The sequence below is a fragment of the Euphorbia lathyris genome, chromosome 8 (assembly GCF_963576675.1).
Source record: "Euphorbia lathyris chromosome 8, ddEupLath1.1, whole genome shotgun sequence".
Taxonomy (NCBI): Eukaryota; Viridiplantae; Streptophyta; class Magnoliopsida; order Malpighiales; family Euphorbiaceae; genus Euphorbia; species Euphorbia lathyris.
This window is the reverse complement of record NC_088917.1, coordinates 83,309,526-83,334,189: the sequence shown is the minus strand read 5'-3', so window position 1 is coordinate 83,334,189 and position 24,664 is coordinate 83,309,526. Positions and strand designations below refer to the sequence as shown.

General features: G+C 30.1%; 1 protein-coding gene across 2 annotated transcripts; it reads right to left on the bottom strand.

The window, feature by feature from the left end:
• Nucleotides 1-15,291: 15,291 nt before the first annotated feature.
• On the bottom strand, nt 15,292-24,249 carry LOC136202379 (probable LRR receptor-like serine/threonine-protein kinase At3g47570). Of its 2 annotated transcripts, XM_065992952.1 has the most exons (5): nt 23,725-24,249; nt 23,383-23,454; nt 20,444-20,587; nt 15,783-17,768; nt 15,292-15,699 (listed from the first exon to the last, which is right to left on the bottom strand). In XM_065992952.1, exons 1-5 carry the CDS (start codon nt 24,206-24,208, stop codon nt 15,344-15,346), a joined length of 3,042 nt encoding a protein of 1,013 aa, XP_065849024.1. In that variant the 5' UTR covers nt 24,209-24,249; the 3' UTR covers nt 15,292-15,343. The 2 variants fall into 2 exon arrangements, with proteins under 2 accessions (XP_065849024.1, XP_065849025.1); XM_065992953.1 differs by lacking the exon at nt 23,383-23,454.
• Nucleotides 24,250-24,664: the final 415 nt, after the last annotated feature.

Below are 24,664 nucleotides of genomic sequence, written 5' to 3'. Positions count from 1 at the left end.
GGAAATGAGATTTCTCATTAAATAAAATACAAAGCATCAGAATAGAATACAATGCAGATTCCAGAAAAAGGAGGAATTGTAAAAGAAGTAAAAGGATTAGCATTGGAAATGGCATTTTTAGCTAAAGTATGAGCTACCATGTTCGCTAACTATGGACGAAAAGACACGCTAATATCATGTCGGTTTTGAAAAAGTAATTGACAATCTTTTATAATATTTCCGAAATCCGAGAGATCCTCCTTGGATGAGTGGAAACTATCCACAACTGTCTTGGCATCTGACACGATCATTACTGACTGAAAACCTAACTCCAGAATTCTAAGAAGTTTTGATTTAGTAAATTTAACTCCAGAATTCTAAGAGTTTGTATTCATATAAAAATTTGTATTTGATTTCATAGGCTTTAAACTATATGTAAATTTGTGTTTGGATATAATTTGTATTTTTAATTTAAATTAGACTCATTTTTATTTAATTTTATAGGTTTTTATCGAGCCAAAATTTTATCAAGCCGAGCTTTTATTTGATATTCAATTTAGTTTTATCTTTAATAATATATTTATTTATTTATTATTGATATTATTAAATTTATTAGAACCATCATTATTATTATTATAAGTTTATTAATGTCCACTATTATCAATTAAATTATTTTAAAGTCTAATATCATCATTAGTGTTTAGTTCGGTTCAGTTCGGTAGTATTCAGTTAAGTTCAGTAGTATTCAATTAAATTCAGTTCAGTTCAGTATTCAGCAGTATTCAGTTCAATTCAGTTCAGTTCAGTTCAATTCAGTTCAGTTCAGTTCAGTTCAGTTTTTTTCAGCAATAAAGAACAAAGCCTAACACATTAAATATTTTCAAAATAATTGATGTCTGATGTGATAGTTAAATAACAGTCAAACAAGTCTTTTCAAATTTTTGATAATGTATGGTTAAAATTGAACTTGCTTGGAAATATTTTAGGGGTTCAATTTGAATCATTTTTTAAATTAGGATTAAATCTGAACTTTACCAAATATATTGGGTGAAATTTGACATTATCCCAGCAAATTAATTATGTAGGGCTTCTTCCATAGTTAATGTAGTAGTTGGTGACAGGATGTTGATATTACTACTTGTGGCTTGCTATTTAGGAAATTAATTAGTACCGTTGAAAATGAAACAGAAAATAGTTTCAGTACTGTTTGGTAAAGAGTTTTTTGGGGTAAAATTAGAAGTTTGAGCCATTTTATAGGTTTTGATTAGTCAATTTTTTATTTTTTTTTTGTTACAATGGAGGAGCTAACCTTAAGAAAACATCAAATACAGACCGATCTTTAAAGAATGGTCATTCTGGGAAGCCCATACCCACAAAAATTAGAAAAAAGAATGTCATGAATGCTTGCAGGAAGCGCATCACACTCGTGAAGACCTAAACTCAAACTCTCTGCGTAGTTTGCCATCCAGTCAGATACCCCGTTCCCTCGTAGGATATGAACGAGCCGCACCTCCCAATCTCTATCATATAGATCACGACACGTCATAATAAGTCAAGAAAAACGATGTCGTTGAACCACCTCATGACTAACAAGCCGAATTACTACCAAAGAGTCCATTTCGAATACTACCATGCGGACCTCTTGGAAAGTCCTCGTGTTGCACCCCTAAACTTTAGAGTCCCTTTGGGACATCCGATGATTAGTTTGTTTGGTGAATAGATGTTTGAAAGAGCTTGTTGGATCTAAAAAGCTAATTTTGAAAATACTCATCTTATGAGTTTTTTCAATTAGCTTATTCATTGTTCCATCTCTTTTGAATAACATTTTTACCCCTGTTTATTACCATCTAACTCCAAATAAAGACTTTATCATGTCCTTATTTATCATTACGCAAACAACTATTAATAATCAGTTAAGTTTTACCAAACAATTTTACATAATCAGCTAGTCAAATCAGCTAACCAAAAAGATAATCAGCTATCAACTAACAGCTAACGATTATTTGCCAAACAGGCCTCAATTTAACTATTTAAGGCTTACTTTGTAAAAAACTCATAAAAAACACTTTAATCTTAATATTTTCAAACAAGATCAATTTTAAAAGTTTCAAAAGTTTAAATGGACTAGTTTAACGGTTATATGATTAACATATCGGACATTTCAAATAAATTTATAGATAAACTGACATCGCTTTGTACATTTTCTATGAGATTATTTCTAATTATTTTAATAACATAATAAAATTTTATTGTTAATGGTATAAAGCAATCAATCAGTGATAAAGTAACATTGAAATTTCATTCCTATTTTGCTTTTATTTATGTTTTATCCAATTTGAATCGATTTATGAGACGTTCTAAACAAGTTTATAAGCAAAATAACACATTTTGTATATTTTCTGTTAATTATTTCTAGTTATTTTAGTAACACACTAAAAATATGTTATCCGATTGCTTATATTTGGCTATTTTTTATTTATTTATTTATTATTTTGAACCTGAAAAATGATATTCATATATAAGTGGGATTGACATACTCAACAATAACGTTTGACAGCCATTCCGGCACTACAGTTGACAAAAAAATCGCTAGCATTGGAACAGGCCTGCCTAGCTACCAAATGTGCAGCCCTATTCGCTAAACGAGGAATAAAAGACAATGTAAAAGAAGAGTTGGATTTCAAAATAGCTCGGCAATCATGAATAAGCGATCCAAACTCCAAGATATCTTGTTTACAAGACTGAATTGCATCAACAACAAGCTTAGCATCACATTCAAATTCAACATTCGTATACGTCATAGTAGCAAGCCAAATCAGGCTCGTGCGTAGAGCAAGTGCCTCAATCACCCGTGGTTCTCTTATACCTGGAATGAAGCTACTACTACAAAATAGGAATGCTCCCACTTCATCTCCGATTACTGCGCCCATATCACAACTCTTTATTTCCTTGAAAATGGCGCAGTGAATATTGCACTCTGAACCGGCGGCCGGCGGCTTCCATTTCTGATTTGCCATCGTTTGCAATGAGAGCCTGCTGTACAGGAACACTGATGTTTGTGCTGCTGTTTGGGATATGGCACTGATGTTCGACCGAATTCGCTGGTGTTCCCGGAGCTGGCGCTGCTGTTCCGCGAAAAAACAAAATTAATTCATTTATTTATTTTTGTTTCTGATCAATTTAAGTCGAGTCATCAATTATACACTAGCGCAAAAAAAAAAAAAAAACAAAATTAATTCATTAATCATAAGAAAAAAAATGTCAGCCGAGAGAATTGTGTGGAAATAAAGAGGAAACATCCACATTGTGATAAGCGGATAATATTCATATGGTTGTAATGAAAGATGATGTTGTTAGTCTTTATTTTGTATTATAGTTATTTAAAGGACAAATTAGCCTAATTCAACAGGTTCATTTATATATCTAATTCACTTTAGTTCTATCTCATCAAATTAGACACTTTTATCTATTTTAGACAAAATTATCGCTAGTTCTATTCGATCGATCCATCTGCTCCTGCTCCAGCTTCTTCTTCTTCTTTCGCTTCGTCCGCTTATTCTTCTTCTTTTTGTTTCAACTTTTTCTTAGGTTCATATTCTTCAATTTCTGATACCAATCATTAACGGTTTTTGAAATTATTGAAGTATTATGTTCAATTTTCCGTAGAAGATGTTGAGAGTCTGGGGAAGAAGGTGAAAGGTATTTTTGTCCAAAGTGGATGAAAGTATCTAATTTGATGAGATGAAAACAAAGTGAGTCAAATATATTAACGGACCTCTTCAAATCAGCTAGATTAATAATTAGCCCTAAAAAAATGTATTGGTGAGTTTTTGAATAAATGTCCCATTAGCTAGATTTCAAAATGTTAATAGAAGAAAAATAAAAAATTTGGCGTTGTATTATTATAGAAATTGCTGGGAAACTCATTTGAGTGAGGTGTAAATATATATGTGGTATTTTATCAAATATATATATATATAGTAAAACCTTTATAAATTAATAATGTTGGGATCATGAAATTTTATTAATTTATAGAGGTTATTAATTTATCGAGTATAAAATTAGTGATCTGGTCCAAATCGGGACCAGAAGAAATTATTATTTTAAAGAGGTTATTAATTTATCGAGTATTAATTTATGAAGGTTTGCCTGTATATATATAGGGGTGAAGATCTAGTGTGACAAGGGGTTAGGATATGACAAGGAGCTTATTGTATTACATAACAAAACTACGTAGTTTTGATTATAATTAAAAAGGGCAATGTGGCAAATTTGTAAATAAAATGAAAGAGAGGATAGAGAAAATTGTTTTATTTCTTTTCTTTAAAATACATTTTCCCAATATCTCTAACATCGTTTTTCAAAATTTTTTATACTATTAGACTCGTCTAAATTAGACGGTCATTTTAAGACCCCTGAAGCTCAAGTAAAAAAAATTCTGGTGAACGGAATCCGGGTGGACGTTTTTCGGCGAGACAAAAAGTTCCAAAAAATTCTCAAAAAAATCCAGAAAATGTAAAACATTATTCTAAGAAACTTTAATTCTTGGGTCGAAGCATAATTTCTTACGGTTTAGTCCCAATAAAACATTTTTCTTAATTTTATCCATTTTACAAGCTTCAACAATTTATTGGGTTATAACCGTAAGGAATCTCGTTTTGAGCCAAGAATTAAAATTTTTTAAAATGATGTTTTAAATATTTTGAAATTTTTTGATAATTTTCTGGGCACGTTTTTTGTCCTACTTACATTGTTCAAAATCAGTGTACCATTTGTTCCACCATAATACTTATATTGTTCCAACAGAAAATTGTTTTATTTCTTTTCTTTAAAATACATTTTTCTGACATTTCTAACCTCATTTTTTGAAAAATTTTATACTATTAGACTTGTCTAAATTAGACGGTTATTTTAAGATCCCTGAAGTTCAAGTAAAAAAAATTCCGGTGAACGGAATCCGGGTGAGCATTTTCTGGTGAGAAAAAAAGTGTTCAAAAAATTCTCAAAAAATTTCAAAAAATGTGAAACATTATTCTAAAAAATTTTAATTCTTGTGTCGAAGCGGGATTTCTTATGGTTTAATCCCAATAAAACTTGTTCCTTAATTTTATGCATTTTACATGATTGAACAATTTATTGGGTTAAAACTATAAGGAATCACGCTTTGAGCCAAGAATTAAAATTTCTTAAAATGATGTTTTACATGTTTTGGAATTTTTTGATAATTTTCTGGGCACATTTTTTTTTCTACTTACATTGTTCCAAATCAGTGTACCATTTGTTCCAACATAATACTTATATTGTTCCAACAGAAAAATGTTTTATTTCTTTTCTTTAAAATACATTTTCTTGATATTTCTAACCTCGTTTTTCAAAAAATTTTATACTATTAGACTCGTCTAAATTAGACGGTCATTTTAAGATCCCTGAAGCTCAAGTAAAAAAAATTCCGGTGAACGGAATCCGGGTGGGCGTTTTCTGGCGAGCAATAAGGTGCCCATAAAATTCTCAAAAAATTTCAGAAAATGTAAAATATTATTCTAAGAAACTTTAATTCTTGGGCCAAAGTGGGATTTCTTACGGTTTTGACCTAATAAATTATTGAAGGATGTAAAATGGATAAAATTAAGGAAAACGTTTTATTGGGACTAAACCGTAAGAAATCCTACTTTGACTCAAGAATTAAAGTTTCTCAAAATAATGTTTTACATTGTTTGGAAGGTTTTGAGAATTTTCTGGGTACTTTCGGGTTTTTTTATCGGAAAACGCTCATCTAACCGCCGGATTCCGTTGATTTGGGACTAAACCGTAAGGAATCTCATTTTGAGTGAATTAAAGTTTCTTAGAATAACGTTTTACATTTTCTGGAATTTTTTGAGAATTTTCTGGACATTTTTTTCTCACAGAAAAACATATCGTCGGATTCCATTCACCGGAAATTTTTTTACCCAAGCTTCTGGGATCTTAAAATGACCATCTAATTAAGACGAGTCCAACGGTATAAATTTTTTTGAAAAACAAGGTTGAAAAAGTTGGGAAAATGCATTTTGAAGAAAAAAATAAAATAATTTTTTCTTTCCTTTTATTTACAAATTTGCCACCTCATTTTGGTTAGTTACAAAATTGGTCATTGTCACATCGATCTCATCTCTCTCTATATATATATATAGTCACATTTAATAGAAAATGTACGTGGAGGTGATAGGTTTGATTCAAAATCTAATAATTAGTTATTTTGATTTATTAGTTATGAAAAAATATTTAATATATTTTAATAAATAAAGTTACTAAAATTAATATGTAATAAATAACTTAAGGGTTACCGTAACTAATAGCTACTAAATAGGTTAGTAGTTACTAAATATTGGTCTATATATAGGCTAATTGTTTATGATTTAAAAAGAACCAAGAACCAATATCAATAATAAAATAGAAATTAAGTGGAGATGTAGATCCTTTAATTTTATTAGTTTCCCTATTTATTTTATTTCTTTATTTCTATCTAAAAAACCCAACAAAGTGACATAAATTAGGGATGACAAGGGGTAGGTTACTTGTAGATAATGTAAATCTCAAACTCTTCGTACTCGTTTCATTACTTTAACGGTATACTTTATGAATTCCATTCTCATCCCATTTAAATCGCGGGTAACCGCAAGTAGCTTTACGCATTAAAAATCAATAGATAAAATAAAAATATTACAAAGAATAAATTTAATAATTATCTGCAAATTAACAATTCAAAATTAAAATTAAAATCCTAAATCCCCCAATTATCAATAAATTAAGCAAATATATGACGGGTACCGAATAACATGTACCTAGGAGTCTTCTCATACCTGTCTCATACTTATTTATACAGAGTACACATAATCTCATTAGGATCGGATAGTGTTGGGTACCCACTAGTGCATTCCCCATTACCATCATTAACATAAATTGTACATCTTTCATGGATACTTAAATTAAGGGGGTAATACATCATTTCATAATTAAATAACAGTTAAATCAGCTTATTCAAATTTTAGGTAACATAAGACTATGTTTAAAAACGTTATGATTAAATTTACAAAATTTCATATTTAGAGCTAAATTTGTACTTCTTAAAAATGTTAGGATCAAAATTGATCCTTATTAGTAATAAAATAAAATAAAAAAACATTTGCAATCAAATATATAGTCACTATATTAGTCTTAAAACTCTAGTACTCCTTTACCCCATTCGTTAAGCAAACTTGACCAATGTAAAAGTATATGGAAAAACAATTAAAAATATTTAATTTAATGTACTAAATATTAATAAATTACAATATAATTAATGAAAAGTTTATAAAACATATATTAAGACAACTAAAACTAAGGTTAAATGTTGAAAAATATTGTGTTAGAAAATAAAATATTTTTTGATGTTTGACATAATATCGAAAAACAAAAAAAAGTAATGGATGACTATTATTTTGAAATGGATACGAAAAAAATCAAGTAAGGTTACAAAAGTTTATGAAAATGTTTTATTCTCTTCAAAGGTATAAAACATTTCACTTTCTAACAAACACCGAAAATCAGAAAAATATTTTTTTGCCAACAAACGGCACCTAAATTATCTTTATTTTAGACCGACTCAAAATCATTGAATCTACAAACATAATTCTAATTGTTTTTTTTTTCAAAAGAATTCTAATTGGTTTTAAACCATAGATTAAATACGTTTTCCAGAAAACACACTTTCATTCTTTGTGGTAAGTATGAATTTGAAAAACCGACAAAAAGAAAGATATAAATTTTATTGGGTAAATTACATCCATGACCACTGAACTTTACCATTTTAACATAGTGGTTACTGAACTTCAATTTTTAACAGTATGATCACCGAACTTTACACTTTTTAATACCGGTGGCCGCTCAACACCTCAAAACGACCGTTTACGGCGTCAAAATAAAAAATTAGAAGAGTTAATGATATTTTAAGGAACTTTAATTCTTGAAAATTTTCATTTTGAGGTTATTTAGGCGTTGTTAGTTTAGGAGAGAGAACGAAAGATCCAAAATATGTGATTTTGGAAAATAAAAAATGTGGTTTCATGGTAAATGTGGTTCTGAACAACTTTAATTCTTGAATATTTTCATTTTGAGATCGTTAACGGTTATTTTAAGGTGTTAGTTAAAATTGAGTGGCAACCGATGTTAAAAAGTGTAAAGTTCAGTGGCCATACCGTTCAGAATTGAAATTTAATGACCATAATATTAAAATGGGTAAAGTGCAGTTGTCATAGGTGTAATTTACCCAAATTTTATTTGAATGTAGTATAATTTGATTTTTTTGTTCAAAATTGATGAATAGAATTTTCCAACTACTCAATTGGGTTGATTTTTCTTATGTTTCTGAAAGAGATGCTTGAGACTAGAAAATTAATTTCTTCTCCCTAATCTGACAGTGCTAAGAGTAAATTATACTAGTGCTACTTAAACTTTAGTTCACGCGCATTAGTACTTAGATTATTTTTTATCAAAAATATACCTGAAGTAACGATGATCGGTCAATACGAGTTTGACTAGTAAATTATACTAATGGTATCTGAACTTTATCTTAATTCACATTTTGGTACCTAGATTTCATTTTGTTTAAAAAATAAACCTCAAATAAAAATGACTCAACATTTTAACGGATAAATAAAGTTTAGAATAACTTGAAATATGTCAATGTATTCTATGTCATGAGATCTTTTTAACAGTATATTATAAACTCAAAACGGACAAGTGATGAATGAGAAATGGATGTTCAAAATGAACCACTTGAAATGGTTTGAAAAGAAATGAGAATTTTAACTATTTTATAAGCAAATGGCTTTTACAAGCATTTAACCAATTACTAGGGGAAAAGATTTCTCACATACAGGGGTGCAGTCGAAGTACTATTAGGTTAGGGGCGCACTCACACGACATGGGCGCTGCGAATGTCACACCGAAACGAAACCCCTTGGATCTGCTTACTTTTCCTAAAATTATATTTTAATTAGAAAAAAATCATTTATAAAACACATTTATTTATTTTTTTAACAAATTTTTTATTGTAATAAATTAACAAAAAAAACCGGGGTTGCACCGGTTCCTGGTTCGACTACTGGGCACTGGTGGAATCCCGGTTACGTCGGTTTGTTGATGGGTTCAACAAATTGGTACAGTTCGGACGGAACTCTTTACTAGTTCCTAGTTGAACCCGTTGATCCGGTACGAGCCTAATAACATTGGCGAAAAGACAAATTCAAGTTAAGTGTTTAATTTTGTCCCTTTTATCAATTAATTCATCAATTATACATTCTGAACCCATAGAACGGTGCAAAAGACTAAAGTCAAGTCAATTTAAAAAAAAAAAAAAATCTCAGTTTACCAAGTCTTACCAAAGACTTAATGGAGTCAATTGTGATGAAATTCTAGGAAGTTTCATAACCACATAATTTCCTATCCAATTAATTGTAGTTTCATTTTGAGCTGATGATCATAACTCATTTAGCCACTGTTTAATCTATAAAATAAATGGATTGGATTGATTCATTTATAAGTTGGGTTATAAATAGATTGATACACCTAATTCATATAATAAATGTATTGAATTTCGAGTTAATTGGGCTGATTTATTAATTCATTTAATAATTTATGAAAAACGAAAAAAAAAGAGAAAACATGAAAAATGGAAATCTGAAAAATGAAAAAACGTGAAAATATGAAAAACATAACCGTAAAAATTAGAAAAAAAATAAAAAAACTGATATATATATATGAATATACATTAAAAGTGAAATAATCTCACGTATGACTTTTAATTGGATTTGGTAGATATGTAATATGTATAGCCTAATCCCAATTCAAATTAATAATATAAAGTTTTTGTTTTTATTTATATAAAACCTTAAGCTAATAAGATCAATTTTTCTTTTTCTTCTTTTTTTATAAAAATTGGGACGATGCATTATCCTGAAACCTGACATCCACTCTAGGTTGGCACCCCATGAACGCGAAAAAGCAAAACCCGAAAGGAATCAGTAAATAAAAATATAGAGTTAAACAAGAGGGGGAGCAAAAGAATGAAACAATAAAGAATAAAAGGTAAAACTACAAAAACAGAGAATTAACGAAATCTAAAGTGATCGATGTTGCAAACATCATCAGACAACAACGAAGCAGAAAATGCAGGGGCCGAATTCCACCAAGAAATGGTCGGGGAGGAAACACCAAAACGAGCTAAGGCATCAGTGACCCATTTGCCTTCCCTGAAGATATGTGAAACAATAATAGTCATCTGTGAACACTGGTTCAGACATTTCATCCAATCCTAGTGAACAGACCACAGAACCTGAGATAAGCCTGCTTTGAGCTTATTGGTGACCAACAGAGAGTTTGATTCAATCCATAAGTGCTATCAGTTCTTCTCCCTCGCGATATCTACTACAAAAATTGCGGCTTTTAATTCGACAAGAAAGGCAACCAGAGAAGGGATTGGGAAAACAAAGCTACCACGAGAAAATCCCCTACTCGTGCGGAAAACTCCACCGACATCCGCAGGTCCAAGAGCACCCAGAGTTGAACCGTCAACATTAACTTTAAGGCAGCCGTGTGGCGGACTGATGCGCCTAGCAGCGTCGGACCACTAAGCTCACTAAGTGTACCTCGTCGTTATCAAGTAATAAAATCTGGACAAGTCCAGGTATTGAATCCACAGGATTTATTCCTGCAAGTATCAAGCTACTCGGTCTCTAGTGTTATCTAGGCTTTGGGGGGTTTGATATTGATTTGATTAAGTTAAGCTACTCCTAATTAAATTACTCTACTCCTAGCTAAGTTATTCTACTCCTAGGTGATCTTTTACTAATGTAATTGCTCGAAGGGACATGGAATGATACGATAATAATGAAGATAGATTGTGCAGATAACTGATTTAAAACCTAATCTAAGTCACTTGTGTCCGAGGCGATTAACCCTACTTATCCTTCTGAGGTTCCTAGTTCGTGATTCCCTTGTAAGGCCGAAACTAGCTCTAATGCTCAGCAATTTGGGCTTAATCATCTATAGGGTCGTCAATCCTATAAGCACTGACTAGGTCAGATTCAGCTCGCAATATGTGTCAACTTAATATTTGGATTATTGAATGAGTTAAACCAATCAGACAAAGCGTAAGACAAAGATAAAAGCAATAAACCAATTGAAGAAAACAAAACTATAATATTATTAAAGATGGAAAGTATTGTCACGGAGATACAATTAGTCTAGGTGATAAGCCCAAAATATACCAAAAATATCATTAATAATTACGTCAGTTTTGTAGTGAAATTGTGCTAATTATATTCAATTAGAGTACTTTTACGTCTATATATGTTTCTTTGATGAAAGTGAATGTATATAAGTAAATTTCTTTATTCTTGATCTTATTTTATATCATGCAAATTCATGATAAATATAAATCTTATTTTCAATTTTCAATTAGGTTTATAGGCATAAATCGAACTAACAATTTTAGCTTTTTAGCTCGGTTTGACTTCGTCTTACATCAAAAACAAATTGAATTTTTTAAGGAAACTTTAGCCGTAATACATGTTGAATTTTAAGTCAATATAGGATGAATGTACTATTTTTCTTTCCCATTTTAAATTTTGCTTTTTTATAACTCGTGTTAATTAAATCAAGTTATCGTATTCTTAACTTTTGGCAACGATTGAGACCAACCTTATCACAATCGAGGTATGAAAGGGGAGAAAAAGTAAATAAATGGTACTTTTGGCCACAATTGCGAGAACCCTTATCACAATCGAGGTATGAAAGGAACGTTAAAAATAAAGCAAAAATTAAACGTGTTAAGTTTAAAGTAACGATTGCGTCCACCCATGGTATGGTCGATACCTAGTGAACACAAAAGCAATTTAATTAATATTAAGTCATAGTCGAGACCACCCTTATCACGGATGTGACTAGCAAATAAATTAAACCTAAGTCCTTATTTAATTCATATTTCATATAATAGATTAGGTTTGGGAAATGAAATTTTGTGCTTTGAAATGCCTTGAGACGAAAGACTCAAAAACATGCGTGCTTACACTGTCCCGAATACTTCAATATAAAAATTGAAATACAAGACGAATGATATATCGCTTTTACATTAGCTAGTTTGATGTTTTGCGTATAAATTTACCATGCAAGTTAATCTTTCAGTTTAACTAATTTAAAAAGGAATACATGGATATATGTTTTATTTTCATAAAGAGATTGGTTAAAGAATAAATTCAGTGAAATTTTACTCGGTTAATAATTACCTAAAATATCATTAATAATTACGTCGGTTTTGTAGTGAAATCATGCTAATTATATTCAATTAGAGTACTTTTACGTCTATATATGTTTCTTTGATGCAAAGTACTTAATTATTTGGTTAAATCCAAATAGGAGCTAAATGAAGGAAAATAGGCAAACGTTTGGCAGCGGAAATATAAAAATTTTAACCTATTTCCATTAAACCAAGATCCGTTAATCGTTATTTCATATAAAGATGGATAGAAGGAAATACCTTTTGGAGTTCTATCTACCATTGCAATCGTAGTGCCCACAACTCTTACTCTGAGTTCTCGAGCACAAAACAAAAACACAATTCAAAATCAAATTAGAACTCAACCGTATAAAACAACCAAAGTAGATTGTCTCTAATTAATCAACACAAGATCAAGGAAAAAGAGAAAAAGATGAAATCAATTGAATCGGTAGGAAGCGGTGGATTATTTCGTCCTCAACAAGGGGTGTCAAAATTCTCTCTCCCGGGATTGTCTGTCTTGGTCGAAATTTACCAATAGGGGGGTTATAAATACTCTCTTGTATCTAAACCCTAGTTAGATAAAATTAGGTTACTGAATAAGAATTTAATTCGGAATATAATTCTTATTTATTATTTACAATTATATCTTAAATATAAAGATAACAATAATAACCTTATAGGATAATAATAGGAGCAATTTAATCTCATTAAACTTCCTAACTTATTTATCCTTTAATTAATTTAATTCACAATTATAATCTAATTAGAATTGTTTAAAAATCAAATTAATTATTCATGTATTTCACTACATAAAATCGCCCCCCTCATTTACTGGGCCTTAGTGGACTCAGTTGGGCTTCCATCAATTAATTAACATCTGTTTCTCTTTTGGGTTCCAAGTCTTATGTGTGACCCATTAGGTTCTTATTGCTTCTAGCCGTATGCAACTATTAAATTAATTTTCTCAGAATTATATTTAATCTTTGCATAACGGAATGAGTACGCGAAATGTGATTAGCAAATCCGAAACATTCCCCCAGAGCTATAAGAAGACAGGTTGATTCTGTCGTTGACCTTTCCATATTAGTTACAGTATAATTCGAACCTTTATCAACTACATCCTTGAACTGAATCTTATGACTATGGATAATGTCAAGTCACATATAGCGAGACGTTCGTTTTACTTGTACAGGCCGAGTTAACTCCAATTAGATAGGTTAAGTGAATCTGTATTTCAAGTCTTAAGCTATCTGCTCGCTGAATCTTCAGAATAGTGACAGTTCCTTTGACTACCAAAATGTAAACTAATATGAACAAATCTTAATCTAAATCTAAATGCTACTGTGTTTGTATTTATTTGATAAACAACTTGTGTACGGCAAGATGCCTTTTACAAAATCGAACTCTAATCTCTGACTCATTTCTGAGTCAGAGTTTCTGCATAAACTCTGCACTAATCTTACAAATCTAACTCTCTCTTTCTATATTTCAACTCTCAATCAACTCTCTATTTATAGATGTTGAAGAGTCGTGATTGAAGTGTCGTGTCCATTGTGAAGGGTCGTATGCGCTGCGAAGAGATGTTTTTATCCACCCGAACGAACGCGTTTCTTGGAATTTAAACATGTGAATTTAGTGCTGCAAAGGCTGCTGATCTTACCGAGAATGAGAATGTGATTTTTGGTCTTCGAAATAAAGGAGAGAGGCACTGGACTTTAGCGTGTCGCGACCGAGAATTTGGGATTCTCGATCGTGACCCATAATTCTCTATCGAGAATTTGGATTCTCAACCGAAAATAGGAATTTTTCTCCCGTTTCTGACTTCGTTCTCATCTTCCTCGTATCGGTGTGCTGATTTCTTCGTCTTTTGGCTCCTAACTTAGGGTTTTTCCTTCGTTTTTGACCTCTTTTCGTTCCTATTTGGATTTTACCAAATATTTAGGTACCTTGCATGAAAGAAACATATTCGGACGTAAAAGTACTCTAAATAGATATAAACAGCATGATTTCATAGCAAAACTGATGTAAATATTAATGATATTTTAGGTATATTTTGGGCTTAACAGACGATACGAAAACAAATGTTTGTCATGTATCTTGTGTCATGTGAAAGGGAAAATAACATAGTGATGTTCTCAATTAACTTATGAGCTTATTCCGAGACATGAAATCAACACTTGATAAATTTTTCTAGCGCTATTTTCCGACTAGGTAAATTTATCTTCCCCCTTTTTTCAATTTGTTTATGTTAGATATGACTGGTAATTTTAATGAGAAGGGTGGTTTAGTGAATTTGATCAACATATCCGGTGAGTTTAAATAATAAAGGGTAATGCAAAAATACCCATAATGTTTACAACAAGAGCAATTTTACTCCTAATATCTAAAATGGTACAATTTTATGCCTAATGTTGGCAGCCAGGAGCAATTTTACCGTTGACAAATTTGATCAATTTGAGAAATAATTCATCAAAGAAGTCTTCTCAATCATGAATCTTGTCATCAATGCTTCACATGTCAATCATTTTATCACTCATTAGTAGCAGATTACAAACATATGATTAGACGTAAAAAAAAATAAAAAAATAAAATAAAAAATACTATATTTTGTACGAGCTGGAAAAAAATTATATATTTTACCGAATTTATAAATATTAGTCTCTAATTCAATTATTACATCACAAAAAATATGAAATCTTTCTTTAGAACCAACTGATATGTAATTGGTATAGAATAAGAAACAAAATATATGTGTTACATAATAATATATGAAATTGACCCAACTTGTCAACGTTAGGGGTGAAATTGCTCTTACCTGCTAACGTTATGGATAAAATTGTTTCTGACTGTAAACGTTATTGATATTTTTACATTTTATTCCAAATAATAATAAGGAAACACTTTGCAAGACTATGAACAAAAATATTGAAACCAAGAAATACCGAGTGTTTAAAATTCTGTTGATACTATAAAGCTGATATTTATTTATGACAAATTGCTAGAATAAAAAAAATAAGTAAAGCATTAACACCATAAATTAATTTTAATATATGAATGATTACATACTTATTAAGTTAATTGAACATCATTGAGAAGCTTAACTTTGATCTTGTTGAGAGTAATTAGAACATCTTTGATACCAATCCTCTCCTTAGGTACATCTACACAACATTTTAAGGCTAAGTTCATAATTGAAGATGTGCAATCTATCTTAGCCAAATAATGTCGTTCGTTGACCCTAAGCAAATTGGGATCAACAAGTTGAGTGACTCCAAAAGGTACTGAATCTTTAACCCATTTCTTCATACTCATATCTTCGTTAAACATCTCATCCGTAGGCCTTTTTCTTGTGAAAGTTTCGATCAACAGAATACCAAAACTGTATATATCACCCTTTATAGAAACAAGTCCTTCTGATCCATACTCTGCATCAAAATTTGTTTTAATTAGTGTCGCACAATAAATTACTATTTCAAGTATAATATATATACAGAAAATCAAACATCACCTGGGGCCATGTATCCAATAGTTGCAAGATTTATAGTTTGTATGAAAGATTGATCTTCTCCGACGAGCTTCGCTATGCCAAAATCAGTTACATGAGCAACCACATCGTCATCTAGAAGGATATTACTAGGCTTCAAATCACAATGAACAATAGGAGTCATATAACCATGATGAATATATTCAACTGCTGATGCAACATCAATCATTATGTTCAATCTCTGAAAAATGTCCAAAAAGTAGTTGTGAGAATACAACCACTTTTCCAGGCTCCAATTAGGCATGAAGTCCATGACTAAAGCCTTAAATTCAGTGGTACAACAACTCGTGATTATTTTCACAAGGTTTCTATGTCGAATCTCACGCAGTACTTCACACTCCACATCAAAACTCCGGAATGCTCCTTCTAACTCCAAATTGAAAACCTTAACTGCAACGGACAAGCCATTTGAAAGATTCCCTCTATATACCGAACCAAAACTCCCCTTGCCAAGCAAATTCACCTCATCAAATTTATTTGTTGCCCGTTGAAGCTCATGAATAGAAATTCTTTGCCATATTGGTAAAGGTGGAAAATTCACTTGGTGAGTCAACAATCTTGTTTTCCTTTTCCAATGCCAAATTAGGACAACAATAACAATTCCAAGTGCCAAAGTTGTTAATACAATTGCAACCAGTGTTATCTTGATTTTCTTTGAATGGTTCTCATTGCTAGTTCTGCATGGATTGACTTGGAATTTAGGTGCCCCACAAAGTCCTTTATTTCCTATAAATGATTGGGTTGTTAAGTTCATAAACGGCCCTCCATTAGGAATTTCTCCTTGTAGTTCATTGAAGGACACATTAAAATCCTTGATATATTTTAATTTCTCTAGGGAATTGGGTATTTTTCCTGAGAGATTATTGAATGACAAATCTATGAATTCCAAACTTATAGCATCACCAAATGATTCAGGAATGGAACCCTCCAATCTATTATTAGATAAAGAGAGACGCTTTAGAGTTTGAAGGCATTCAAAGATGGGTGGTATACTACCTGATAATTGATTTCTAGACAAATCAAGTAATGTAATAGCTCTCAAACTGCCAATATCTATTGGAAGATCACCGCTTAAGGAATTTGATGATAGCTTGAGTTCAAGCACATCTTTAAGCCTCCAAAAAGTTGATGGAATAGTAGAATTGAGTTTGTTAGAATCCAAATAGAGCTTTCTAAGAGAACTGAGATTACCCAAACAAGACGGGATATTTCTAGAGAGCTTATTACCCCCAAAATATATGTCACTCAATCTCTGTAAACCACATAATTCAGTAGGTATGGACCCTTGGATTCTATTTAACTCAATATCTAATATTTGAAGCTTCCTCATTTTTCTAATTGTCCTAGGAATGAATCCTTTTAAATTGTTATCTCCTAGATTCAATGAAATCAAGCTAGTTAAGTTTCCAATTTCCTTGGGAATGGTTCCTATTAGTCCAGAACCATACATTTTAAAATATTCGAGGGAAGAAGATAGGTTTCCTATGAAAATTGGTAGAGTAGCCTTCAATGGATTGTTACCCAAGTCTAAAAATGTCAACTTTTTGCAATTCGTCAATGAGGAAAATAAAGTCAGTAAAGGTTGACTATTGAGTTGATTGTTCCATAAATTGAGAAATTGAAGCTTTCTTAAATTTCCAAGAGCAACTGGAATAATGCCAGAGAACATGTTTAAATCCAAGTCAATCTCAGTGAGTTTAGAGGCATTAGAGAGAGATATGGGAATAGGACCATGGAAATTATTGTCTCCAATATAAATTCCCTCAAGGTTGGGAAGATAGAGACCAAAACTTGGAGGAAGACTGCCTGAGAGATTATTAGTATCTAACACTAAATTCTTTAATGTTGTAATTTTAAAAATGTTGGAAGGAAGCATTCCATCAAGGTTGTTAACTCCGAGATATAGTTCCTCCAGGTAAGCAATGTTACCCATTTCAAAGGGAATGCTGCCTGCCGTCACAATTCATTTGAAAAATTCTAAATTAAAATTGTGTTTATAAAAAAATTCAACTAAAATTTGAAGGAAGATATATATTTAAACCCAATAACAAATTTAACATCTCATAGAAGTACAAATATATATTTGTCATTTTTCAACATGGTTTCTCCAAAGTTAAGAATTTTGGTTCATTGTATTATCCAAGAGTTATGTATGTTTCCTAAGAGTTATGTTGTTTCTTAAGAGTCATGTTGTTTTGTCCAAGAGTTATATATACTGCCTAAGAGGTGTGTTGTTTATTAAGACCCATGTTTTTTCTAGTAATTGAAATCTTCCTCCCTACTTCCAAACTTCAATTTTCTATCCAACTAGATTTCTTATTGATGAATGAACTTTACAATACACAAGGTTACTTGAATAACTTTTTAATAATAAAACAATTTTTACTAATGTAAAATTTTGCAATTCAATTGTATATAAAGTATATAATTTAAATGAAAAGGAAATATGATAAACTTGGTCTCTCATAGACTTAAAATGGCTGCAAATTGGATTTTCTATTAACTAGAATTATACAAAAAAAAATGGGTAATTAATTTATTAGTCCCTATATTTTGACAAAACACACTGTTTAGTCCCTGTATTTTCAAAAACACATGGTAAGGTCCCTAACCTTTTTATCAATGAACTGTTTAGTCCTTCCGTCTGTTTGTTATATTTTTTTTACCGTTTATGACTTCAGAAATGACTAAATTACCCTTTACTATTTACCTTCAAACTTTAGAAGAGAAAGTCTAATTTAAAAGAAGTTATTTGTATGGAGAACAAGAAAAAGAAAAGACCCAATGCATACGAATTTGAACGATTAAGAAGAAAATCAAGAAGAAGAACATTCAAAGTTGATTTCAGATGCATTAGAGTTTAAAGGAAATGAAAAGAAGATCGCAAATCCAAATTGACTAACAAAATCTTCATGAGAGTCTAACGGCAGGGACTAAACAGTTCACCGAGAAAAATGTTAGGGACTAAACAGTTCATTGAGAAAAAAGTTAGGGACTTTATCATGTGTTTTTGAAAATACAAGGACTAAACCGTGTGTTTTGTCAAAATATAGGGACTAATAAATTAATTACCCAAAAAAATTTAATAAGAAATGAATTAAGAAGAAGAAAGTGCAATTTGCCAATAGAAATTCTTTGAAGTTTATTCAGTTGTTTCTTTTCGTGTTCTGTAACTTAAATATATGAAAGAGTCAAAAAGTAATTTGTGTCCTCCAAATTTATAATTTTATAATTGCTTACATGTTATGTAATGGTTAATTTGTGTCTACATCCATGACATAGCCACAACCAACAATTTACAATATAATTATGAAAATCGGTTTAATGCATATATACATACCTAAATTTGGCAAGTTTTATCTAATAGCACCCTAAACTTTTAAAATAACATATCACATATTTATAGTTGACTTTAAAAACATATGACACACTTATAGTTAGTTTTAAAAATCTATCACACACCTATAGTTGGCTCATTCGGACCTCAATGCATATATACACACCTAAATTTGGCAAGTTTTATCTAATAGCACCCTAAACTTTTAAAATAACATATCACACATTTATAGTTGACTTTAAAAACCTATGACACACTTATAGTTAGTTTTAAAAATCTATCACACACTTATAGTTGGCTCATTCGGACCTCATGCACACAAAATCGTTGATTTTTCGTCTTTGACAGATGAGGTGGCATACCGAACGAATTCACGCGCTTTTCTTTTTTTCTATAACACGTATACCAACTTGTTCGTTAAAGACAAAAGATCAATGATTTTGTGTGTAGGAGGTCCGAATGAACTAACTATAAGTGTGTAATAGGTTTTTAAAGCCAACTATAAGTGTGTGATAGGTTATTTTAAAAGTTCAGGGTGTCAATAGACAAAATGTGCCAAGTTTAAGGGTATAAATAGACATTAAACCTATGAAAATCACACTAAACTAAGAACTTTCCTAGAAAATATATATAAAAAATTACTACAACTCTCTACCTAATGCTCATATAAGAAAACACATTTATAGTCACTAAATCTTAGCACTCAAGACAACTTGATGTCCAATTTGTTAGACTTAGTCCTTACTCCATATTTGTAAAATTTAGTCTTCAAAATTTTGATCTTTTGCACTTACGGTACATATTAACAAATTGGTTCAAATTGGTTAGTTAAGTTCCATTGATAATATGTAACTGCTAAGTAGGTATCAAGATTCAATACTTTGATATAAAATATATTTTCAATTGTCTCGATAATTTCATCATAATGAAGAATCAAACTAGATTCTAAAACATTTTATTACTAATAGAAATTTTGTGCTGGTAAATGAAAACCACCTCAACCAGATCAGAATAAAAAACCTGATAACAAAGTATTATTAAACGAAGTCCTTACTCCGTATGGTTAATATCTCCAAATTTTTGTAAATTGACAATAGACTTCTGAATTTCAACTTTTTCAAAGTACAGTGGGATAGTTAACTTTTTTAGACAGGTCTAGGGAGTAAAAGGTGTAATTAACTTTTAAGTATGTAAATGCAAGTACGTATAAAGATTTAACAGTTTCATATAAAATAGTAAAGATTGAATTTAGATTAATTCTAAAACATCTACGAGTACGGATAAATACCTGTCAATTTGTTTTCTCCGAAGTCAAGAGTCCTTAATGCGGTAAGATTTCCAATAGATGAAGGAATTTGACCACCAATGGAATTTCTTACCATGGCTAATGTCTCCAAATTTATAAGATTACCAATGCACTTTGGAATTTCTCCTATAAAAATCAAAGGATAAATTTGTAACTGATTAATTTAATTCATTTGTTAGTTATATATATATACACACACATGAGATTATAAGTAGAATATGTAACTGTAAATAGATGTTATCTATATGGAGTTATAGTTTATGTATAGAGTTACTTTATGTATAATTTAAAATATTTATTCAATTTTTCTGTTCATAGTCATAGAACTATGCTATTTGCAACATTCCAATTGAATCTTTCATAGGAGAATTAACTGTTCGACCAAATTTGGCTCAGTTCTACGATAAATTATTAAAGCAATCGGATCTTCTAATATATATGGAGGACTGTCCATATAAAAATTGATATATAAATAAATAAAATGATTTTTTAACTTATCAATGTGTATACAACACGTATAAATTTTTCTATAGAAAATCCTTCATTTGAGTCGGAGAATCTGATTCCTCTAATAATGTATGCAATTTCATTAAATTTAAAATTATTCATTCTTAATCCTTAAGACTATAGAAATTTAATTTTATTGATTTCTACAAAAACATTTTATAGCTTTAGGAACTTTTGGTGAAGATAAAATATCCTTATCCACTTACTTTGCCTAGCCAACAACTAAAAAAATTGTAGCAACCAAATATAACAGATATATGCTTCTTTGATTAGCTTCTATTTTCCATTAATGTGCTATATTTTCTTTTTTAGATTCCGAATGAAAATTCAAAATCTGTTTAGGTCAATTAGTCTATTTTTAATATACTTATGTATAAAAGAACCTTCCTTGAAGGAGATTCATATTGTATGTCACTTTTTTTTTATAAAAAAAAAATTCACATTAAGTCCATTGGTTGTCAAATTAGCTAATTATAAACATTAGTTAATATAAATTCACTTATTTTATTTGTGTTTAAAATTATATTTTTTTTTTTACAAATTGAAAATAAGATTCACTCATTTTATTTTTTCTCAATAATATCATATCACACGTATAAAAAAAATTATTTTTAAACTATTATAAATGAAAATCAAAATACATTTGAATTATGAGGGACTTAACAAAAACAAAAATAAAAATTTCAAGAACTTAATACATCAAAATCATAATGATTATAGATCTTATGATGCTTTTCAGGGCTGATCCTGAGATTTTAGAGGCCCGATGGCGAATTACCAAATGGGACCCTAATAAATAAGCGGAAATTAAAAAAAAATAAGTAGAAAAGTAAAGTATATAAAAGAAGATTACTTAAAAATGACACTTTTCTTGTTACATTTAATAAAATATCTAATAAAAACATTTTATATTGCTTTAAGTACCCAATTTCTTATACAAAATGATGTCTATGAACATTTCTAGAAGTAAATTTCTTAAATTTAATAAATTATGAAATAGTTCTAATAGATTTTATGCTCTTTACAATACAAAGCATGATAACGGAAAAGTGAAAAACCAAATTTGAAAATCACATCATTTAACGAGGTTTAGCACCTAAGTTCTTGAAATTGGAAGATTTTGATACATTTTTCCGAAACTTCTTTTGAAGACCGAGTCAATCAGAATCTGATAGAATTTCTCAAAGACAACAAAAAAGATTATTAGTAATTGGAAGTTTCACAGTGAGGTGATTAGAAAACAAAATTGATTATATAGCTGATGAATTGAAATGAACTGCGGATGTAGGATAATATTACTGTTTAATATTCTTTGGGATTGGAGTGTGATTAAAAAAGGGAGAGATAAATTATAAATTTTTGTTGGGATTGATAGGTGGGAAAGATAATTATAGAAATACTTTGAGATAAATTAAGGAATTGATGCCCAAAGTTTTTATTAGGAAATTTGGAAAGAATCCGAGATAAATTAGGGAATTTAGAAAGACTATTTAATAACTGATGCCAACGTTTTTTATTTGGAAAAACTAATTTGGAAAGAATCTAAAGTCAACGTCAACTATATTTTTTTTTAATTTAATCAAGTATAATTTAATAGGTACTAATGCATCACTATAATTAGGGCCCTTCTCATCCTTGGGCCCTGGGCAGGCGCCCCTACTGTCCATGCTCAGGGACGGGGCTGATGATTTTTTCCATATTAATAGTCTCCAATGAAATCTCAAGAAATGTTATCTGTGTCTAATAAGATTTATAAAAAATGATTTTTTTATATAGAAAGCACAATATTTAATCAAGCAAATGTTTAGTGTCTAAACATAACTTGAAGATAGATGAATTTGGTTGAGAATAAATACATTTGTTACCATATAATTAATATTTTTTTACATGTCAATTCAATATGTTAATCCATGTCATTTGAATTAATTTAATATAAATATCAAAAATTTACCAAATTAGTCATATATTTTATATAATGTAAATTTCTTCTAAATCCCAATAAAATGGGCTCTTATTCATATTTATTAAACACACGAATTATTATTTTTAAATATCATAAAACTCAACTTTTATTTCTATAATATATACCAAAAGTAATTAAAAACTTCAATTTCATATATATGTTAGTGTTTTAGGTTAATTTCATTATGTTTTATTTTACTATGTTTTTTTGTACCGAATTATACTTTTAATTTTAATTAAATTTTATATAAGTTTCACTAAATTACACATGCAATTCAGTAGGTTCACATGAATTTAAAATAGAAAATTGTAAGAGACAAAAGTTAATGCACGAATATGAGCAAATGTATTTGATGAAAGATTGCTGTTAGATCTATGGAAAAATCCAACCATCGAAGTGATGACACTAATTATGAGTAATATAAACAATTATTTATAGTAGATATATTGACCTTCAATATTATTGATTCCCAAATAAAGATGATGGAGTTTTGATAAGTTGCATATTTGTAAGGGAATGCCACCTGTAACGATACATGAAAATTAATATATGAAATTATTCCCATCATTAAAACATTATTTATGTCAATGGAGATTAAAAAGACGGTCATTTCATCCTATTGGGTAAAAAAATTCATCTTTTGTTAATGAAGTTTAAAATTGAACAATCTAGTAGACCTTAGGTTTAAGATTGCACCGTTGTACATTGAGACTAAATCTCCAAATTAAGCTTAAGATTGAAATGTTTTTACAACATGAAAAAAGGTAACAAATAAGGGAAAGAAGAAATTAACCTCCAAAGTGATTAGTGTCGAGACCAAGTAACTGAAGTTGGGAGAAAGATCCAATCCAAGAGGGGATAGTCCCAGTGAAAAGATTATATGCCAAGAGAAAAAACTTCAATCGGCGTAAATTGGAAAGTTCAACCGGCAAAGAGCCATGGAATGAGTTATTGAATAAAGAGAATGTGCCTAGGAATGAAAGGTTCCCAATTTGTGGAGGAACGGTTCCTGTTAATCTGGTGTTTTCAAGTAGTATCTTCGTAACTCTGCGATGACGAGTTCCACAAGTAATACCAATCCAATTGCACACTGATGTATCTTTAGACCAGTTTGATGCTAATAGATTTTGAGGATCATTAGTGATACGAGCTTTCAAGGCAAGCAACGCATCCTCATCAGCATTGATATTACTTATGGCTTTGCTTTCATCTATGCATTTCAGTAAACACATGAAACACAAAATAATTATGACTGAAAAAGAATTTATTTTCTCCATGACTCACTCAATATTGAGAAAGGTGTTGAGGAGTTGTTATAAAATAAAAGTATTTGAAACTACATATATATATATATAGTTCCAATTTGAAGCAGTAAGTACAAAAAAAAAAAAAAAAAATAATAATAAATAAAATAAAAACTCCTTAATGTCTATTATTCCCTTACCCCACTTCTTAGCAAACTTGACCACTGAAATTTCTATGAAAAACAATTAAAAGTATTATATTTAATAATTAAAAAAAAGTATTATAAATATTAATGAAACAGGTAAAGGCTATGCTTATTTTGTTTTTGACAAAGTAAGCCTTACTTTGTGTGTTTTCACCATTGGATTAATTTTATACTCCATCATCCAATGGTGAAAACATATCAAGTAATGGTACTTTGTCAAAAACAAAGTAACCATAGAAGGCATATATTATTTTAACTATGTATACTATTCATTCGTATACTA

Bases quoted from the DNA above. Each gene is read 5' to 3' on its own strand.
- LOC136202379 (XM_065992952.1), bottom strand. From the start codon at position 24,208: ATGGAGAAAATAAATTCTTTTTCAGTCATAATTATTTTGTGTTTCATG. The intron at 23,455-23,724 runs GTTAATTTCTTC...GTATCGTTACAG, and splicing joins CGACACTAATCACTTTGGAG to GTGGCATTCCCTTACAAATA. The intron at 17,769-20,443 runs GTATTTATCCGT...TTGTGACGGCAG, and splicing joins CGGAGAAAACAAATTGACAG to GCAGCATTCCCTTTGAAATG.